Source organism: Bos indicus, chromosome 29 (assembly GCF_029378745.1).
Source record: "Bos indicus isolate NIAB-ARS_2022 breed Sahiwal x Tharparkar chromosome 29, NIAB-ARS_B.indTharparkar_mat_pri_1.0, whole genome shotgun sequence".
NCBI lineage: Eukaryota > Metazoa > Chordata > Mammalia > Artiodactyla > Bovidae > Bos > Bos indicus.
In genome coordinates, this window is record NC_091788.1 from 45,335,604 (window position 1) to 45,352,772 (window position 17,169).

A 17,169-nucleotide genomic window follows, 5' to 3' on the forward strand; every position below is an offset into this window, starting at 1 on the left:
AGAAATGCAACAAGGCAAAATGGTTGTCTGAGGAGGCCTTACAAATAGCCGAGAAAAGAAGAGAAACTAAAGGCAAAGGAAAAAGGAAAGATATACCCATCTGAATGCAGCATTCCAAACAATAGCAAGGAGAGATAAGAAAGCCTTCCTAAATGAATAATGCAGAGATCTCTTCAAGAAAATTAAAGATACCAAGGGAACATTTCATGCAAAGATGGGCACAATTAAGGACAGAAATGGTATGGACCTAATAGAAACAGAAGAGATTAAGAAGAGGTGGCAAGGACACAGAGAAGAACTATACAGAAAAGATGTTAATGACCCAGATAACCACAATGATGTGATTACTCACCAAGAGCCAGACATCTTGGAGCGTGAAGTCAAGTGGGCCTTAGGAAGCATTACTACAAACAAAGCAGGTGGGGGTGATGGAATTCCAGCCGAGCTATTTCAAATCCTAAAAGATGATGCTCTTAAAGTGCTGCACTCAATATACCAGCAAGTTTGGAAAACTCAGCAGTGGCCATGGGACTGGAAAAGGTCAGTTTTCATTCCACTTCCAAAGAAGGACAATGCCAAAGAATGTTCAAACTGCCGTACAACTGTGCTGATTTCACACACTAACAAAGTAATGCTCAAAATTCTCCAAACCAGGCTTCAACCATACATGAACTGAGAACTTTCAGATGTTCAAGCTGGATTTAGAAAAGGCAGAGGAACCAGAGATCAAATTGCCAACATCCGTTGGATCATAGAAAAATCGAGGGAATTCCAGAAAAACATCTGCTTCATTGACTATGCTAAAGCCTTTGACTGTGTGGACCACAACAAACTGTGGAAAATTCTTAAAGAGATGGGAATACTAGACCACCTTACCTGTCTCCTGAGAAACCTGTATTTGGGTCAAGAAGCAACAGTTAGAACCGGACATGGAACAACGGGCTGGTTCAAACTGGGAAAAGAGTATGTCAAGGCTGTATATTGTACCCTGCTTATTTAACTTATATGCAGAGTACATCATGTGAAATGCCAGGCTGGATGAATCACAAGCTGAAATCAAGATTGCCAGGAGAAATATCAATAACCTCAGATATGCAGATGATACCACCCTAATGGCAGAAAGTGAAGAGGAACTAAAGAGCCTCTTGATGAAGGTGAAAGAGGAAAGTGAAAGGCTGGCTTAAAACTCAACATTCAAAAAACTAAGATCATGGCATCCAGTCCCATCACTTCATGGCAAATAGATGGGGAAACAATGACAGATTTTATTTTCCTGGGCTCCAAAATCACTGCAGATGGTGACTGCAGCCATGAAAATTCAGGACTGATTTCCTTGAAGATTGACTGGTTTGATTAATTAAAATTGATTTCCCCCCAAATAGCTACTCATTCTTTAAGGAAATTGTTAAGATTTCTAGAGAATTCCAATTTATTGACAAAACTTTTTCTCATGTATCTACATTTGTTTTCCCCATTCTGTATTGTATTACTACTTTATAGGATTCAGGAAAATTTTTTATTATTTCACAGAAAGGTAATTGAATCACAGGGAAAAAAAAAAAGGGCATTGCCCTAGGTCAGAAAGTGAGTCAGTGGTAAAACCGAGGACTGATGCAACTCATCCTGGTTTAGTACCAACTTCATTAAACTTCAGTGCAGCATAACCTTGCTGCCATATTATCTTGGGCTTTGTGACTGAATTGTCCTTGAAAAACAAACTAATGGCAAGAAAAATAGTACCCATTAAGACTGGTAGCTAGAACTTGATCTTGGTAAAGTTCATACTTTCTGAGATGGTTAAAACTTTATTAGATACATAGTATGAATGCTTTAGAAAAAAGTTGTGCCATTATTATAGGATATATTTTGAATTCTTGTGTAGTATCAACACTGTCAGCCTCATTTATAAGGTAGAACTTGTAGAGACTGATATATCTTTATTCATATTTAATTTTCCATTTAACACTATTGTAGAGGGGGACTAAGGGATAGCATTTTATAAAATGAAAAATTTGGTTTTTTTTCCCCTTTATAATATTACTGCCAGAGTACAGAAAGTAGGAAAGATAGTGAATACTTTGAGGTTCTATTTGTTGACTATGATCCAGGACACACTGATGCTTTGTGTAAAGAGTTCTAAATTGATGTATATAAATATACCAAGTAGTTAATTGACAAATTAGCGAGAGTTTGCTTTTCTTTATTAAAGACTACCTCTTAAAGGACAGACCATACAGTATTAGATCAATGCCTGAGAGGGCTATTCTTGAATTTTTCTGCTTTAAGTTCTAAGTTAGCTCACTTCCTGGATTTGTATTATTAAACAGTGAAGTGAGAAATAGATCTGATAGACAGAGTGCCTGATGAACTATGGACAGAGGTTCTTGACATTGTACAGGAGACAGTGATCAAGACCATCCCCATGGAAAAGAAACGCAAAAAAGCAACATGGCTGTCTGAGGAGGCCTTACAGATAGCTGTGAAAAGAAGAGAAGTGAAAAGCAAAGGAGAAAAGGAAAGATATAAGCATCTGAATGCAGAGTTCCAAAGAATAGCAAGGAGAGATAAGAAAACCTTCCTCAGCGATCAATGCAAAGAAATAGAGGAAAACAACAGAATGGAAAAGACTAGAGATCTCTTCAAGAAAATTAGAGATAAGAAAATTAGGGAACATTTCATGCAAAGATGGGCTCGATAAGGGACAGAAATGGTATGGACCTAAAAGAAGCAGAAGATATTAAGAAGAGGTGGCAAGAATACACAGAAGAACTGTACAAAAAAGATGTTCACGACACAGATAATCATGATGGTGTGATCACTCACCTAGAGCCAGGCATCCTGGCATGTGAAGTCGAGTGGGCCTTAGAAAGCATCACTATGAACAAAGCTAGTGGAGGTGACGGAATTCCAGTTGAGCTGTTTCAAATCCTGAAAGATGATGCTGTGAAAGTGCTGCACTCTATATGCCAGCAAATTTGGAAAACTCAGCAGTGGCCACAGGACTGGAAAAGATCAGTTTTCATTCTAATCCCAAGGAAAGGCAATGCCAAAGAATGCTCAAGCTACCGCACAATTGCACTCATTTCACACCCTAGTAAAGTAATGCTCAAAATTCTTCAAGCCAGGCTTCAGCAGTACGTGAACTGTGAACTTCCAGATGTTCAAGCTGGATTTAGAAAAGGCAGAGGAACCAGAGATCAAATTGCCAACATCTGCTGGATCATCAAAAAAGCGAGAGAGTTCCAGAAAAACATCTATTTCTGCTTTGTTGACTATGCCAAAGCCTTTGACTGTGTGGACCACAATAAACTGTGGAAAATTCTGAAAGAGGTGGGAATACCAGACCAACTGATCTGCCTCTTGAGAAACCTATATGCAGTTAAAACTGGACATGGAACAACAGACTGGTTCCAAATAGGAAAGGGAGTACGTCAAGGCTGTATATTGTCACCCTGCTTATTTAACTTACATGCAGCGTATATCATGAGAAACGCTGGGCTGGAAGAAGCACAAGCTGGTATCAAGATTGCCGGGAGAAATATCAATAACCTCAGATATGCAGATGACACCACCCTTTTGGCAGAAAGTGAGGAAGAACAGTGAAAGAGGAGAGTGAAAAAGTTGGCTTAAAGCTCAGCATTCAGAAAACGAAGATTATGGCATCTGGTCCCATCACTTCATGGGACATAGATGGGGAAACAGTGGAAACAGTGTCAGACTTTATTTTTGGGGGGCTCCAAAATCATTGCAGATGGTGATTGCACCCATGAAATTAAAAGACACTTACTCCTTGGAAGGAAAGTTATGACCAACCTAGATAGCATATTCAAAAGCAGAGATATTACTTTGCCAACAAAGGTCCAGACGTCTAGTCAAGGCTATGGTTTTTCCTATGGTCATGTATGGATGTGAGAGTTGGACTGTGAAGAAAGCTGAGCACTGAAGAATTGATGCTTTTGAACCGTGGTGTTGGAGAGACTCTTGAGAGTCCCTTGGACTGCAAGGAGATCCAACCAGTCCATCCTAAAGGACATCAGTCCTGGGTATTCATTGGAAGGACTGATGCTGAAGCTGAAACTCCAGTACTTTGGCCACCTCATGCGAAGAGTTGACTTATTGTAAAAGACCCTGATGCTGGGAGGGATTGGGGGCAGGAGGAGAAGGGGACGACAGAGGATGAGATGGCTGGATGGCATCACTGACCCGATGGACATGAGTCTGGGTGAACTCCGAGAGTTGGTGATTGACAGGGAGGCCTGGCATGCTGCAATTCATGAGGTCACAAAGAGTTGGACACGACTGAGCAACTGAACTGAACTGATTTATTAAAAAGTATAAGACTATCAGTTAGAACTAGCAGCTCAGATTTCTGGCATTGGATATGACCTTGTGGAAATGAACTGAAAATACAAACTGATTTAGTGAATTTTCAATTTGTGTAAAATTGAAAACATGAGATTAAATGTCTTAACCCCATAAAGTAATTCTAAATGTTCAATCAATTTGCTGATTCATAGCCATTTCCAGTTGTATTTAAAATTCTGCAGATAATCTTTTCATCAGGGAAAAGCCTACTTGGCTCATCAGTTTAACGGACAACTCCAGAAACTCTGGTGCTTATCCAAACTGCTTGTTCTCTGTTGTTGCCATTTCTTCTCATACAGATATGCAATCCGTACTGCCTGGATTCTTTGCGAACCTGAACTGGACTTCAGAGGAGGCCAGCCATTCTCAGGACACATCAGGGCTAAGACCCTTCCAGATGATTTTTGAGGCAAGTTTTGCTGTGGTTCTATAAATTAATGATGTTTTGATTCTTATTTTTCTACAAATGTAATAACAGAAAATAAAAGCATAGGTCCTTTATAGAATAAAGTTGAAATAAGGTATTGGTTCCCAGACTTCCCTGAACAGATTTTAAATCACTTGGAAGCTTTGAAAATAGTGATGTTTGTGTTTTACTCTAAGAGGTTGTCATTTAATTGGTCTTGGGTGTTGGATTAGTCTGCTTGGGCTGCCATAAAAAAAAAATACCACATGTTGGGTGGCTTAAACAACAGAAACTTATTTTCTCATGCTTCTTTATGAAGTTAGAAGTCCAAGTTCAAGGTATCTTGTCACCATTTGCTCACATGATCTTTCCTCTGTACGTATGTGGAGAGAGAGCTTTCTGGTATCTCTTCCTCTTCTTACATGGACAGTCCTATCAAATTAGAGGTCCACACTTATGACCTCATTTAACCTTATGACATCCCTAAGGCCCTGTCTCCAAATAAATCAAAATGGTGGCTAAGGCTGCAACAGATGAATTTGGGGGAATATAATCTGGTCCATAGAGGTGTGGCCTGGGCTTTGGGATATTTTTAGAATCCCAGATAATTCCTAATGTGCAGGTGAATTTGAGAACCACTGAAATAAACCACTATTTGATTTTGGACCTCCTGAAGAAGAAAGCAAGAATGGATGCCCAGTGCAGATCCTATTTAAATATTTTTATTAGGTTGGTTTAAAGATTTTTATTGATTTGTCTGTAGCCCTGATTTGTGAGAGTGACAATTGAGTCCTCCATTCCCATTATCAATTCTCTGATCTTTCCTTTCTTTGAACTGGTGGAGACAAAGAATATGTTAAACACTCTCCCAAAAAGCACATGGGAGGCTATTCTCCATGTTGGAACAATTATATCCTTCTTCTAAAAGGAAATGAACATGGAATCAGGACAATAGATATCCTTGGCTGTGCCATATCTTGTTTAGGGGAATGAAGGGTAAACAATTTGGAGCAGTTAATGGTTAGTCAAACAGAGGCAAAAGGAGAAGGGGGCAGCAGAGGATGAGATGATTGACTAGCATCACCGACTCAGTGGACATGTTGTTGTCCAGTCCCTCAGTCGTGTCCAACTCTTTGCAATCCCATGGACTGCAGCATTCCAGGCTTCTCTCTCCTTCACTTCCTCCTGGAGTTTGCTCAAACTCATGTCCACTGAGTCAGTGATGCCATCCAACCATCTCATCCTCTGTCGCCCCTTCTTCTCCTGCTTTCAGTCTTTCCCAGCATCAGGGTCTTTTTCAGTGAGTCAGTTCTTCCCATCAGGTGCCCAAAATATTGGAGCTTCAGCATCAGTCCTTCCAATGCATATTCAGGCTTGATTTCCTTTAGGATTGACTGGCTTGATCTTGCTGTCCAAGAGACTCGCAAGAGTCTTCTCCAGCACCACAGTTCAAAAGTATCAGCTCAGACTTTTTTATGGTCCAACTGTCACATACATACATGACTATTGGAAAAACCATTGCTTTGCCTATATGGACCTTTGTTGGCAAAGTGATGTCTCTGCTTTTTAGTACACTGTATAGATTTGTCATAGCTCTTCTTCCAAGGAGCTTTTAATTTCAGGGCTGCAGTCACCATCTGCAGTGATTTTGGAGCCCAAGGAAATAAAGTCTATCACTGTTTCCATTGTTTCCCCATCTATTTGCCATAAAGTGATGGGACTGGATGCCATGATCTTCATTTTTTGAATATTGAGTTTTAAGCCACCTTTTTCACTCTCCTCTTTCACTTTCATCAAGAGGCTCTTTAGTTCCTTTTCACTTTCTGCCATTAGGGTGGTGTTATCTGCATATCTGAGGTTGTTGGTATTTCTCCTGGCGATCTTGATTCCAGCTTGTGATTCATCCAGCCCCGCATTTCACATGATATCCTCTGCATGTAAGTTAAATAAGCAGGATGACAATATACAGTCTTGACATACTCCTTTCCCAATTTGAACCAGTCCAGTGTTCCATGTCCGGTTCGAACTGTTGCTTCTTGACCCAAATACAGGTTTCTCAGGAGACAGGTAAGGTGGTCTGGTATTCCCATCTCTTTAAAAATGTTCCAGTTTGTTGTGATTTAGCATAGTCTTTAGCATAGTCAATGAAGCAGAAGTAGATGTTTTTCTGGAATTCCCTCGATTTTTCTATGATCCAACAGATGTTGGCAATTTGATCTCTGGTTCCTCTGCCTTTTCTAAATCCAGCTTGTACATCTAGAAGCTCTCAGTTCATGTACTGTTGAAGCCTAGCTTGAAGGATTTTGAGCATTACCTTGCTAGCATGTGAAATGAGCACAGTGTACGGTAGTTCAAACATTCTTGGGTTTCCCTTGGGACTCAGCTGGTGAAGAATCCACCTGCAGTGAGGGAGACCTGGGTTCGATCCCTGGATTGGGACGATCCCCTGGAGAAGGTAAAGGCTACTGCTCCAGTATTCCGGCCTGGAGAATTCCATGGACTGTATAGTCCATGGGGTCGCAGAGTCAGGGACTTTCACTGTCACTTTCGCTTGAACATTCTTTGGCATTGTCCTTCTTTGGGAGTGGAATGAAAACTGACCTTTTCAGTCCAGTGGCCACTGCTTAGTTTTCCAAACTTGCTAGCATATTGAGTGTAGCACTTTAGCAGTGTCATCTTTTAGGATTTGAAATATCTCAGCTGGAATTCCATCACCTCCACTAGCTTTGTTTGTAGTGATGCTTCCTAAGGCCTGCTTGACCTCACACTGCAGGTGAATGACCACACCATCGTAGTCATCCAAGTCATTAAGACCTTTTTTGTACTGTTCTTCTGTGTTTTCTTGTCACCTCTTAATATCTTCTGTTTCTGTCAGGTCCTTGATGTTCCTGTCCTTTTTTGTGCCCATATTTGCATGAAATAGTCCCGTGGTATCTGTAATTTTCTTGAAGAGATCTCTAGTCTTTCCCATTCTATTGTTTTCCTCTATTTCTTTGGACTCTTCACTTAAGAAGGCTTTTTATCTCTCCTTGTTATTCTTTGGAACTCTGCATTCAGATGAGTATATCTTTCCCTTTCTCCTTTGCATTTAGATTCTCTTCTTTTCTCAGCTGTTTGTAAGGCCTCCTCAGAAAACCACTTTGCCTTATTGCATTTCTTGAATCTGAGCAAATTCTGGGAGATAGTGGAGGACAGAGGAACCTGGCATGATGCAGTCCATGGGGTTGCAAAGAATCGGAGGGGACTTAGCTACTGAAGAAGAACAACAACAGTTATAAAACCATTATTGTCAGGTAGCAAAAAAAAAAAAAAACCCAAAAAAGCCACTTGATTCCAGTGAACCAAGGAAAACAGTGCTAGAAAAGGAAATCATGTGTTTTACTCAGTCTGAACAAAAAGTGATCATTCTTACACCTAGCATATGTATTATTTAAGCCTCCTGACAACTCTGTGAAGTGGCTAGGACAAGAATTTCAGAGAATTTGACTGTCTTTCCCAAGGTCATTCCATAGTTAAGTGACAGAATCTGAATCAAAGCCTTACTCATATTGATTAGTGCTGTTTCAATATTTATTCATTCCGTTAGATACCTCTGTTTGTTCACGATAGCTTCACTGTCCTAGAAAGAGTCCCAAGATATTACTTGATCCCAAGGAACTTGCAATCTTGGAATATCAAGGAAATGATAGATAAGTAAACAAATAATTACAATACAGTGTAATAGAGATTTTTCTGGGTATAAGGAGTTCATGAAAGAATAAAAAATTATCATCAGAGTGATAAAATTTCTTTTTTTTCCCTATTGCAAAAGCAGTGTTTCTCTCAAGCAAGTCAAAGTGTACATTGAGAGCACAGATAATTTGACTTAATCAAGGTGCATGTCTGGGTTCATATCTTTTCACATAAGAATGGGATGTTTCAGTTTAAGGTTTCCAGAACAGTACACCTCCAGTCTGGCTGTGGAAATTGGTGATTGGAAATAAGTAGAGGTCAAGGTCATTGGAGTTGAGAAGGTCAGAGAATTTTGGGACCAAGTCCTCACTTAGACTGGTCATCTGCTTGGATGTGGAAGTCAACCAAGATGATGACAGGACTTAGAGTACAGAGGACAGCTGTGCTTAGTGCCAGGTAATCAGTTGGTGATAGGTGGGGAGAGGTAAGAGTAGTATAACCTCAGAGGAACAAGGATTTCTGAAAGCATTTGTTCTATCTGATGGTCTTTGATACTTGAATGAAGAGAATGGGGAGAGGAAAAGGGGAGGTTGTGAAAAGATTTCATCATACGTGTATACTTCAGGTGGGGAGAAGGGCCAGGTAGCAAGGTTTACAGCAAAGGCTAGTGAATGGAGACATCCGTGAAAAGGCAGTAACAAGTGATCCACTGCTTTGGGCATGTGGGGAAAGCTAATTCCAGGGAAGACTGAGGGAAAACTTCATTTAAGAGAGATGCTGGTGGGACTTCCCTGGTGGTCCAGTGGTTAAAACGCTGCACTTCCAGTGCTCCCACTGCAGGGCCCGTGCATTGAATCCCTGGGCTGGAAACTGAGATCCCACATGCAGTGCCAGGTGGCCAAAAAAAAGGTTGCTGGGTTTGTGTTTATGCTCAGTCCTGCACCTTGGAGTCCATTAGGCTGGGTGATATGTCCTTCAAAAAACAATTTGATTTTGCAAGATCTTGACAGATTTATCCATTTTTGTATTCATTTTTGTTATAATAGTAAATGATACAATGACTAGAGATATACATGTAGACATAAAAACATCTATCTCTGTGTTTCTCTTATTATCCATCATCTGGGTACTTACCTATTTAAGCAAAGAAAGAGACACTGATATTCTCTTACAAAGTCATATACAGCCCATAACTGCATAAGTTTATATTTAAAAATATAAAATCCCTCCCATAATCTATCATATGATTAGACTTGTATTTAAGGATAATGACTGAAACATATGATTCAGTGGTAATTTCTGCTGCCCAGGACTGGCAGCATATTTTTTTCCTGATAACATATAAGTTCACTGTTTCTGAAGGTACGTTAGGCCTGGGTACTGGCTGTAAAAGATTGTGTAGTGTCTCTTCCTCCCTCCCCCCATCTCTCTCTTTCAATAATTTATCAGTAGGTCTTAAAAGGAGCTATTTGTTTTGTGTTAACTATCCTCTGCTGACCTGACATTATTTCACTTTATATTCTCAGTCTGGATTAGGTGCCAATCATTCCTGTGTATTTTTTTAGCTTCTCTTATATGTTTAAATCATAAAGCTTCTTCACATTATCATATAAATTATTTATTTCCTCTTTCTCTTCTACTTAAGTGTAACCTCTTCAAATTTAGAGATGGTTTTACTTATCTCTGTAAACCTAGGCACATAATAAACATTAAGTGTTTTATCAATGAGTAAATACATATACATATTCAGTAATCATATGTAAGCATTGCCCATAAGGTTCCATAAGAAATAATGATAGATTACATAATATCTGATTCAGATAGCTATGTACAGAAAATGAGCTTTCTTGGAGAGGTAGCATTGTATAGTGAAAGGTGGGCTTTGGAGTTCTCAGATCTAGGTTTGAATCCCAATTCTGTGAGCTAATTAGCTATGTGTGACCTTGGACAAATTAATTAGCTTCTTTAGTCTCATTATCCTCACCCATAAAATGGGGATATCTTCTACTTGTATGTAAACTGCTTGGCATGTAGCAGGTGTTCAGTAAATGATAGTTCCCATCATTATTAATGGTAGACCCTCCCTGGTAGCTTTTCAAGGAACTTTCACTTGTTTGGTTGCCTTACTGCTAGATATAATTAAGCCCTTTATATGATACACCCTATAATCACTAAGGTTACAGAAGTTTGAAACTGTTCCAAGAAGTTGTTTTTGAAGTGTTAAGTATGGAAAATGCTTTAAAGAGACCATTGCTTTTCTGCATTTGAACATTTTATAATAAACATTTTAAAAATAAGGATATGACTGATATGTATGCCACAGTTAGTGTTTACTTACTACTACTTACACATGTTAATAATCCTAGATTTGCTTCCAAATTTTCTAATAATCCCCATCCATTTTTCTAATATTTTAAAATATTTTTATGATAGTTATTCTAATCATCCCCACCCATTGCACAGTTATTGATCTTTTTTTCAGTGAACTTATAAAAAAGTATTATAATAATTTATTCTTCTTTATTAGCTATTTACATGTTTTTTCTTTATTGTGTTGAGATTTTGAGATTTGGGACCTTTTTTCTCCTTTAATATGTACCTAGTACATGAGTTTGTATTCTCTGAGCCACTAATAAAAACTTACTGATTTCTGACTCTATTTCCTCTTCATTAACTTCTCTAGTTTTTAGGAGACACCTTCTAACTATGGTTTTAAGGACATTATATTAAATGTAAAGAGCTTCCCTGATAGCTCAGTTGGTAAAGAATCCACCTGCAAGGCAGGAGACCCCAGTTCAATTCTTGGGTCAGGAAGATCTTCTGGAGAAGGGATAGGATACCCTCTCCAGTGTTCTTGGGCTTCCCTTGTGGCTCAGCTGGTAAAGAATCCACCTGCAATGTGGGAGACCCGAATTTGATCACTGGCTTGTAGTGTAGGAAAGTGGTTAAAGCTAAAGCTTTGGAGCCAGATCAGCAAGACCTTGGCAAGGTTGTTTAATCTCTTTGAACCTTTTTTTTTATTATTATTATTATGGAGGGCTTCCCTTGTGGCTCAACTGGTAAAGAATCCATCTTCTATGCGTGGGAGACCTGGTTCAATCCCAGTTTCATTCACTTTCACAGAACACAGACCTTCTGACTTTTGAGCTTCTGCTTTACAGCTTTTCCTTAAAAATAAATGGATGAACAGATTAAGGTTTAAAAATAGGGTCTTTTTAACGTCTGCTCCTTTGACTCCATTGAGATTCTTTGGTTTTTTAAATTTTATTTATTTACTTTTGGCTGTGCTGAGTCTTCATTGCTGATATGGGCTTTTCTCTAGTAGTTGCAAACAGGGGCTACTCTCTAGCTGTGGTGCGTGGGCTAACTGCGGTGACTTCTGTTGGAGTGGAGCACAGGCTCTGAAGCACATGAGCTTCAGTAGTGGCAGTGCCTGGGCTCTAGAGCACAGGCTCAACAGTTGTGGTGCACAGGCTTATTGCTCCATGGCATGTGGGATATTCCCGGATCAGGGATTGAACCCATGTCTTCTGCACTGGCAGGTGGATTCTTTACCACTGAGCCTCCAGGAAAGCCCCATTGAAATTCTTAATACAGATTGACCCTCATTAGGATAGTAGAGTTAAGCTAGGATTACTCTTCTCAGCTCCAATCTAAATTACTTTTTTCCCCCTGGATGTCTGAGGTGTAGTTATTTTTATAAGAAGAAATATCATAATTTAATTCATTTGTGCCCTTGAGTTTGTGCTTATGTGGTGGATGTTTTTGTTATAGGCTGATGTAAAGCCCAGGACTTTGATGACAGATAGTCTGGTTATAAAGAATTTTTTACGCAAAGTCATCACTGTGCTCCCCAAGGTAAGCTGTTCTTTCTGCACAATAATGATTCTCTTGTTTAAGTCATGTGTTTTTAAGAGACCTCTACTCTGTAGGGCATGGGAACATCTGATTGGTTCTCTTTCTTTTTATGACAGTGATTAAAAGTTTTAATATTGAATTGGTTTGGTTCCTGTATCTCTAAGGCAGGCTTGGTATTGGCCATGTGACATCTTTGAGAGCCTGTGGATATAGAGAGAACTTTGTTTTAGATTCATATTTTCACTGCCTTACTGTTTTATTGTATCACTTTGAATACCTCATTTCCCTCCTCTGTGCTTCTTTTTTCTTTTAAACCTGGATAATAAACTGCTGATTATCTCCTCCTTTTCTAAAGTGACTATAAGAGTAAATAAGGAAATTCTGACTTTAAACTCAGGAGAGCTAAAATTTTTATTATTACCTGTAGTTAGAAATGTTCATAAAGTCACAGCAATAAAGTATGCTGTATAACTTTCCTGGTTTTTCTTGCAGGTTTCCTACTATTTCTGTCTTAAGCAAGATTCAGTATTTATTGTTAGCCAGTCTCTATTCCAAGTGTTCACCACATATTCATTCATTCAGCTCTCCCAGTACCCCTTGTGAAGTAGGTTTTATCATCATCATCCCCATTTTACAGCCCAGGAAACTGTGGTGCTGAAGTTAAATAACTTGCAGAGCCACAATTTGAAAGGATACAGTCTGGCTCTAGAGTCTCTTATTACCCATGATATTATGTAGAAAGAAAAAGTATAGGTTGAAGGTAGAAAATAATTACAACAGTAAAGTAAACTGGAGGGAGAACATAAGAGTCTGATGGGGATAGGAGAAGAAAAAACAAAGAAAAAAGCATGGAATTTCCATATATGAAAACAATGGAAGCAATAGAGAGAGAAACGGATAGTTCTTTAAGAAGGGGAGAAGAAATACATTAGGAGAACAGCAGAGGACAAAGGGTAATATTTCCTCATCAGTTGAGTTCAACTGTTCAATTGTGCAGCCCTACGGACTGCAGCCCGCCAGACTTCCCTGTCTATCACCAGCTCCTGGAGCTTACTCAAACTCATGTCCGTCGAGTTGGTGATGCCATCCAACCATCTCATCCTCTATCATCCCCTTCTCCTCCCGCCTTGAGTCTTTCCCAGCATCAGGATCTTTTCAAATGAGTCAGCTCTTTGCATCAGTTGGCCAGGTGGCCAAAGTATTGGAGTTTCAGCTTCAGCGTCAGTCCCTCCAATGAATATTCAGGACTGATTTCCTTTAGGATGGACTGGTTGGATTTCCTTGCAGTTCAAGGGACTCTAAAGAGTCTTCTCCAACCCCACAGTTTGAAAGCATCAATTCTTCAGCGCTCAGCTTTCTTTATAGTCCAACTCTCACATCCATACATGACTACTGGATAAACCATAGCTTTGATTAGACGGACCTTTGTTGGCAAAGTATTGTCTCTGCTTTTTAATATGCTGTCTAGGTTGGCCATAGCTTTTTTCCAAGGAGCAAGCATCTTTTAATTTCATGGCTGCAGTCACCATCTGCAGTGATTTTGGAGCCCCCCAAAATAAAGTTATGACCAACCTAGATAGCATGTTTAAAAGCAGAGACATTACTTTGCCAACAAAGGTTCGTCTAGTCAAGGCTATGATTTTTCCTGCGGTCATGTATGGATGTGAGAGTTGGACTGTGAAGAAGGCTGAGCGCAGAAGAATTGATGCTTTTGAACTGTGGTGTTGGAGAAGACTCTTGAGAGTCCCTTGGACTGCAAAGAGATCCAACCAGTCCATTCTGAAGGAGATCAGCCCTGGGATTTCTTTGGAAGGAATGATGCTAAAGCTGAAACTCTAGTACTTTGGCCACCTCATGCGAAGAGTTGACTCATTGGAAAAGACTCTGATCCTGGGAGGGATTGGGGGCAAGAGGAGAAGGGGACAACAGAGGATGAGATGGCTGGATGGCATCGCTGACTCGATGGACTGAGTCTGAGTGAACTCTGGGAGTTGGTGATGGACAGGGAGGCCTGGCGTGCTGAGATTCATGGGGACGCAAAGAGTCAGACACGACTGAGCGACTGATCTGATCTGAAAATAAAGTTTCTCACTGTTTCCGTTGTTTCCCCATCTCTTTGCCATAAAGTGATGGGGCCGGATGCCATGATCTTAGTTTTCTGAATGTTGAGTTTTAAGCCAACTTCTTCACTGTCCTCTTTCACTTTCATCAAGAGGCTCTTTAGTTCTTCCTCACTTTCTGCCTTAAGGGTGGTGTCATCTGCATGTCTGAGGTTATTGATATTTCTCCCAGCAGTCTTAATTCCAGCTTGTTCTTCATCCAGCCCAGCATTTTGCATGATGTACGTAATCTGTGACTAATTAGAATTCTAAGGTAGAACTCAGTGTATTTAGGATTCAGAATTTGAACACAGACAGGTGTTAACTATGTTTAGGGAAATTGCAGTGGAGGAGGGGAAGATGATATAAAGAGTATCTTCTTTAGGAATTGAGTATGGAAGCTTTTAATCCTTGTTCTGGTTCATGTTAAATATCACACCCCATTTATTTTGCAGATTAGATTTAATTTCAGTGTAAAGGTAAATGGAATCCTCTCCATGGAGATCTTTGGGTAAGTCCTTAATCCCTGACTTAAGTTTATGCAATGGTTCTACAGTTTTTCTGTTATTATTGTCCTATTTCCAGTGGGTTCACAGTTTGATTTCTTGACTCAAAGTCACTTTGAAACTTATTTTCCAAGACCCCCACATTTTCTTATTTTCTAGATTAGTTTTTTAATGAATAAGTAGATTAAACCTTTCATGCCTTTCCCTGTCACTGGAATGAGTAAACTTAAAAATAACCATTTCCTCTTGGTTGTGTGCGCTCAGTCACTCAGTTGTGTCCAACTCTTTGTGACCTCATGGACTGTAGCCAGCCAAACTTGTTGTACATGGAATTTCCCAGGCGAGAATACTGGAGTGGGTTGCCATTTCCTATTCCAGGGAATCTTCCTGACCCAGGGATTGAACCTGTATCTCTTGAGTCTTCTGCATTGGCAGACCACTGCGCCATTCCCCTTGGTTAGTGAAGTGAAAGTCACTCAGTTGTGTCCAACTCTTTGCAACCCCATGGACTATGCAGTCCATGGAATTCTCTAGGCCAGAATACTGGAATGGGCAGCCTTTCCCTTCTCCAGGGGATCTTCCCAACCCAGGGATTGAACCCAGGTCTCTCGCACTGCAGGCGGATTCTTTACCAGTTGAGCCATAAGGGAAGCCCAAGAATACTGGAGTGGGTAGCCTATCCCTCCTCCAGGGGATCTTCCTGACCCAGGAATCAAACCAGGGTCTCCTGCATTGCAGGCAGATTCTTTACCAATTGAGCTATCAGGGAAGCCCCTTCCCCTTGGTTAATTGGTTACCAAATTTCAGTTATCTCTGGAATTGGTACTAATGCACCTAAATTTGTATCAGGCAGAAATTGGTCTTAGAGTCTTTAATATATGGCTTAGCTTTTCTTTACTTTGCAGGGCAGAGAAGGAACCTACTTTGAACCTGTCGAATGGAATTGCTCTTGTCGTAAACTGTCAGCATTACCTGAGGTGAAGGGGAAAGCCTTGTTGTCCCACTCCATGTTTTACTCTTATTATGAGTATGAATGTGGGAAGAAATTGAAAATGGTCTCAGTTGTCAATTCTTAGTGCCAAGTGTCAGAATCTCTGTAAGAAAAGTGAAAGTAAAAAAATTTAAGCCATCTGTATTAAAAATTATTATTATTCCTGGCTCCTTGAATGTATTCTTATTTACCTGAGGGCATGCATGTTCCTTCTTCTCTCCAAGCCTTAGTTTCTTCTGTGAATGAATCAAAACAAACTGCTAATTCCAGTTCCATTTAGGCATGAGAAGAGAGAAATTACTTTAAAAGGTTACTTGCACTCTTGGGTAGAGAGATACTATGAATACAAAGGAATTCTTTGTATATTATTGTTTGTGTGTTAGCATTTTACATAGGCTTAGAAATCATCTTTCTTCCCACCTCCACCTTTTTCAGACTACAAAAAAAAAAAGAAAAAAATCCATGGAGGAGGTGGAAAATAAATGGAATAGAACCCTGTGCTTTGCCTTCCTGTGCTGTCCAATTTATAGCAAGACTAAGCCTAACTTACGTTTAAGTCCAGCTAATTTATTCTTTCTTCAGTAGTTTCTGCCTCTGCTTTATCCCCTGAATCAATACTGGTAGCCATAGGATCTTAAGGCTTGAAGAGGCTGCCTATGGTTTCTCAATCTGTTTTCTTACTCTTGCTCAAAATTACCTCTCCAATTAGAATATGTTTATTCTTTAATATTTGCAGGAAATAAAACCCTCATCCCATATCTTTCTTTAGTAATCTTCTAGCATCGTACAATCCCTGCAGGTAGACAGCTTGCTATCATAGATTTACTGAAAGAGTTTAAGCCTCTAAGCCAGTGTTTGTGGACATATTTCCCTGGGTGACCTGATTAGAGAAAGGGGGAAAGGTTTATTAATATTTCTTTTCTGTTTATAAAAGAGCTCTCAGAAAGTAAACAAATACCAGATTTCACAAGATTCTTTCTAGGAGTGGAAGATGTTCCAGTTTTTTCTCATCACTCCTACCAAATAGTAACCTAAGACTTCTTCAGGGGAAAGTGCAGCATATGTAAAAGCAGACATCTAAGAATCATGAGGCCAGTTTTAGGCCATTTGTGACTCAGGGACCGCTGACCCATACCCCACCTCCACCATGCTGATCTTTGAATTATCTTGGAAACTTCTGCTCAGAACCACAGAGTAGTTTTAGTAGAGGAAATAGACTTTTGAGAATATAAAACTGCCATTAGCGGGAGCAAAAGCAGGAGCCACGCTGCA

At 39.8% G+C, this 17,169-nt stretch overlaps 1 protein-coding gene and 1 long non-coding RNA gene across 13 annotated transcripts in view; one reads left to right on the plus strand and one right to left on the minus strand.

Moving 5' to 3' along the window:
- Nucleotides 1–17,169, plus strand: part of RCE1 (Ras converting CAAX endopeptidase 1) — an 89,630-nt gene that overhangs the window by 41,313 nt on the left and 31,148 nt on the right. For 4 of the 8 annotated variants that reach the window (XM_070782457.1, XM_070782459.1, XM_070782458.1 and 1 more), the window contains 4 exons: nucleotides 4,665–4,774; nucleotides 12,218–12,301; nucleotides 14,856–14,911; nucleotides 15,812–15,883. The exons of 1 other annotated variant lie outside the window; for it this stretch is intronic. In XM_070782457.1, coding sequence (XP_070638558.1) covers nucleotides 4,665–4,774; nucleotides 12,218–12,301; nucleotides 14,856–14,911; nucleotides 15,812–15,883 — 322 coding nt within the window. The remainder of the gene's footprint in view (nucleotides 1–4,664; nucleotides 4,775–12,217; nucleotides 12,302–14,855; nucleotides 14,912–15,811; nucleotides 15,884–17,169) is intronic. 3 more of the 8 variants (XM_070782462.1, XM_070782463.1, XM_070782460.1) reach the window with 2 other exon arrangements.
- LOC109554514 (uncharacterized) overlaps nucleotides 5,472–17,169 on the minus strand; it is a 39,571-nt gene continuing 27,873 nt past the window's right edge. For 3 of the 5 annotated variants that reach the window (XR_011564809.1, XR_011564810.1, XR_011564808.1), the window contains exons 4-5: nucleotides 16,089–16,133; nucleotides 15,882–16,000 (exon numbers count right to left, since the gene is read on the minus strand). This is a non-coding gene — a long non-coding RNA (uncharacterized lncRNA). Of the gene's footprint in view, nucleotides 8,024–15,878; nucleotides 16,001–16,088; nucleotides 16,134–17,169 lie in introns of those variants that run through there. The other 2 variants (XR_011564807.1, XR_011564806.1) reach the window with 2 other exon arrangements.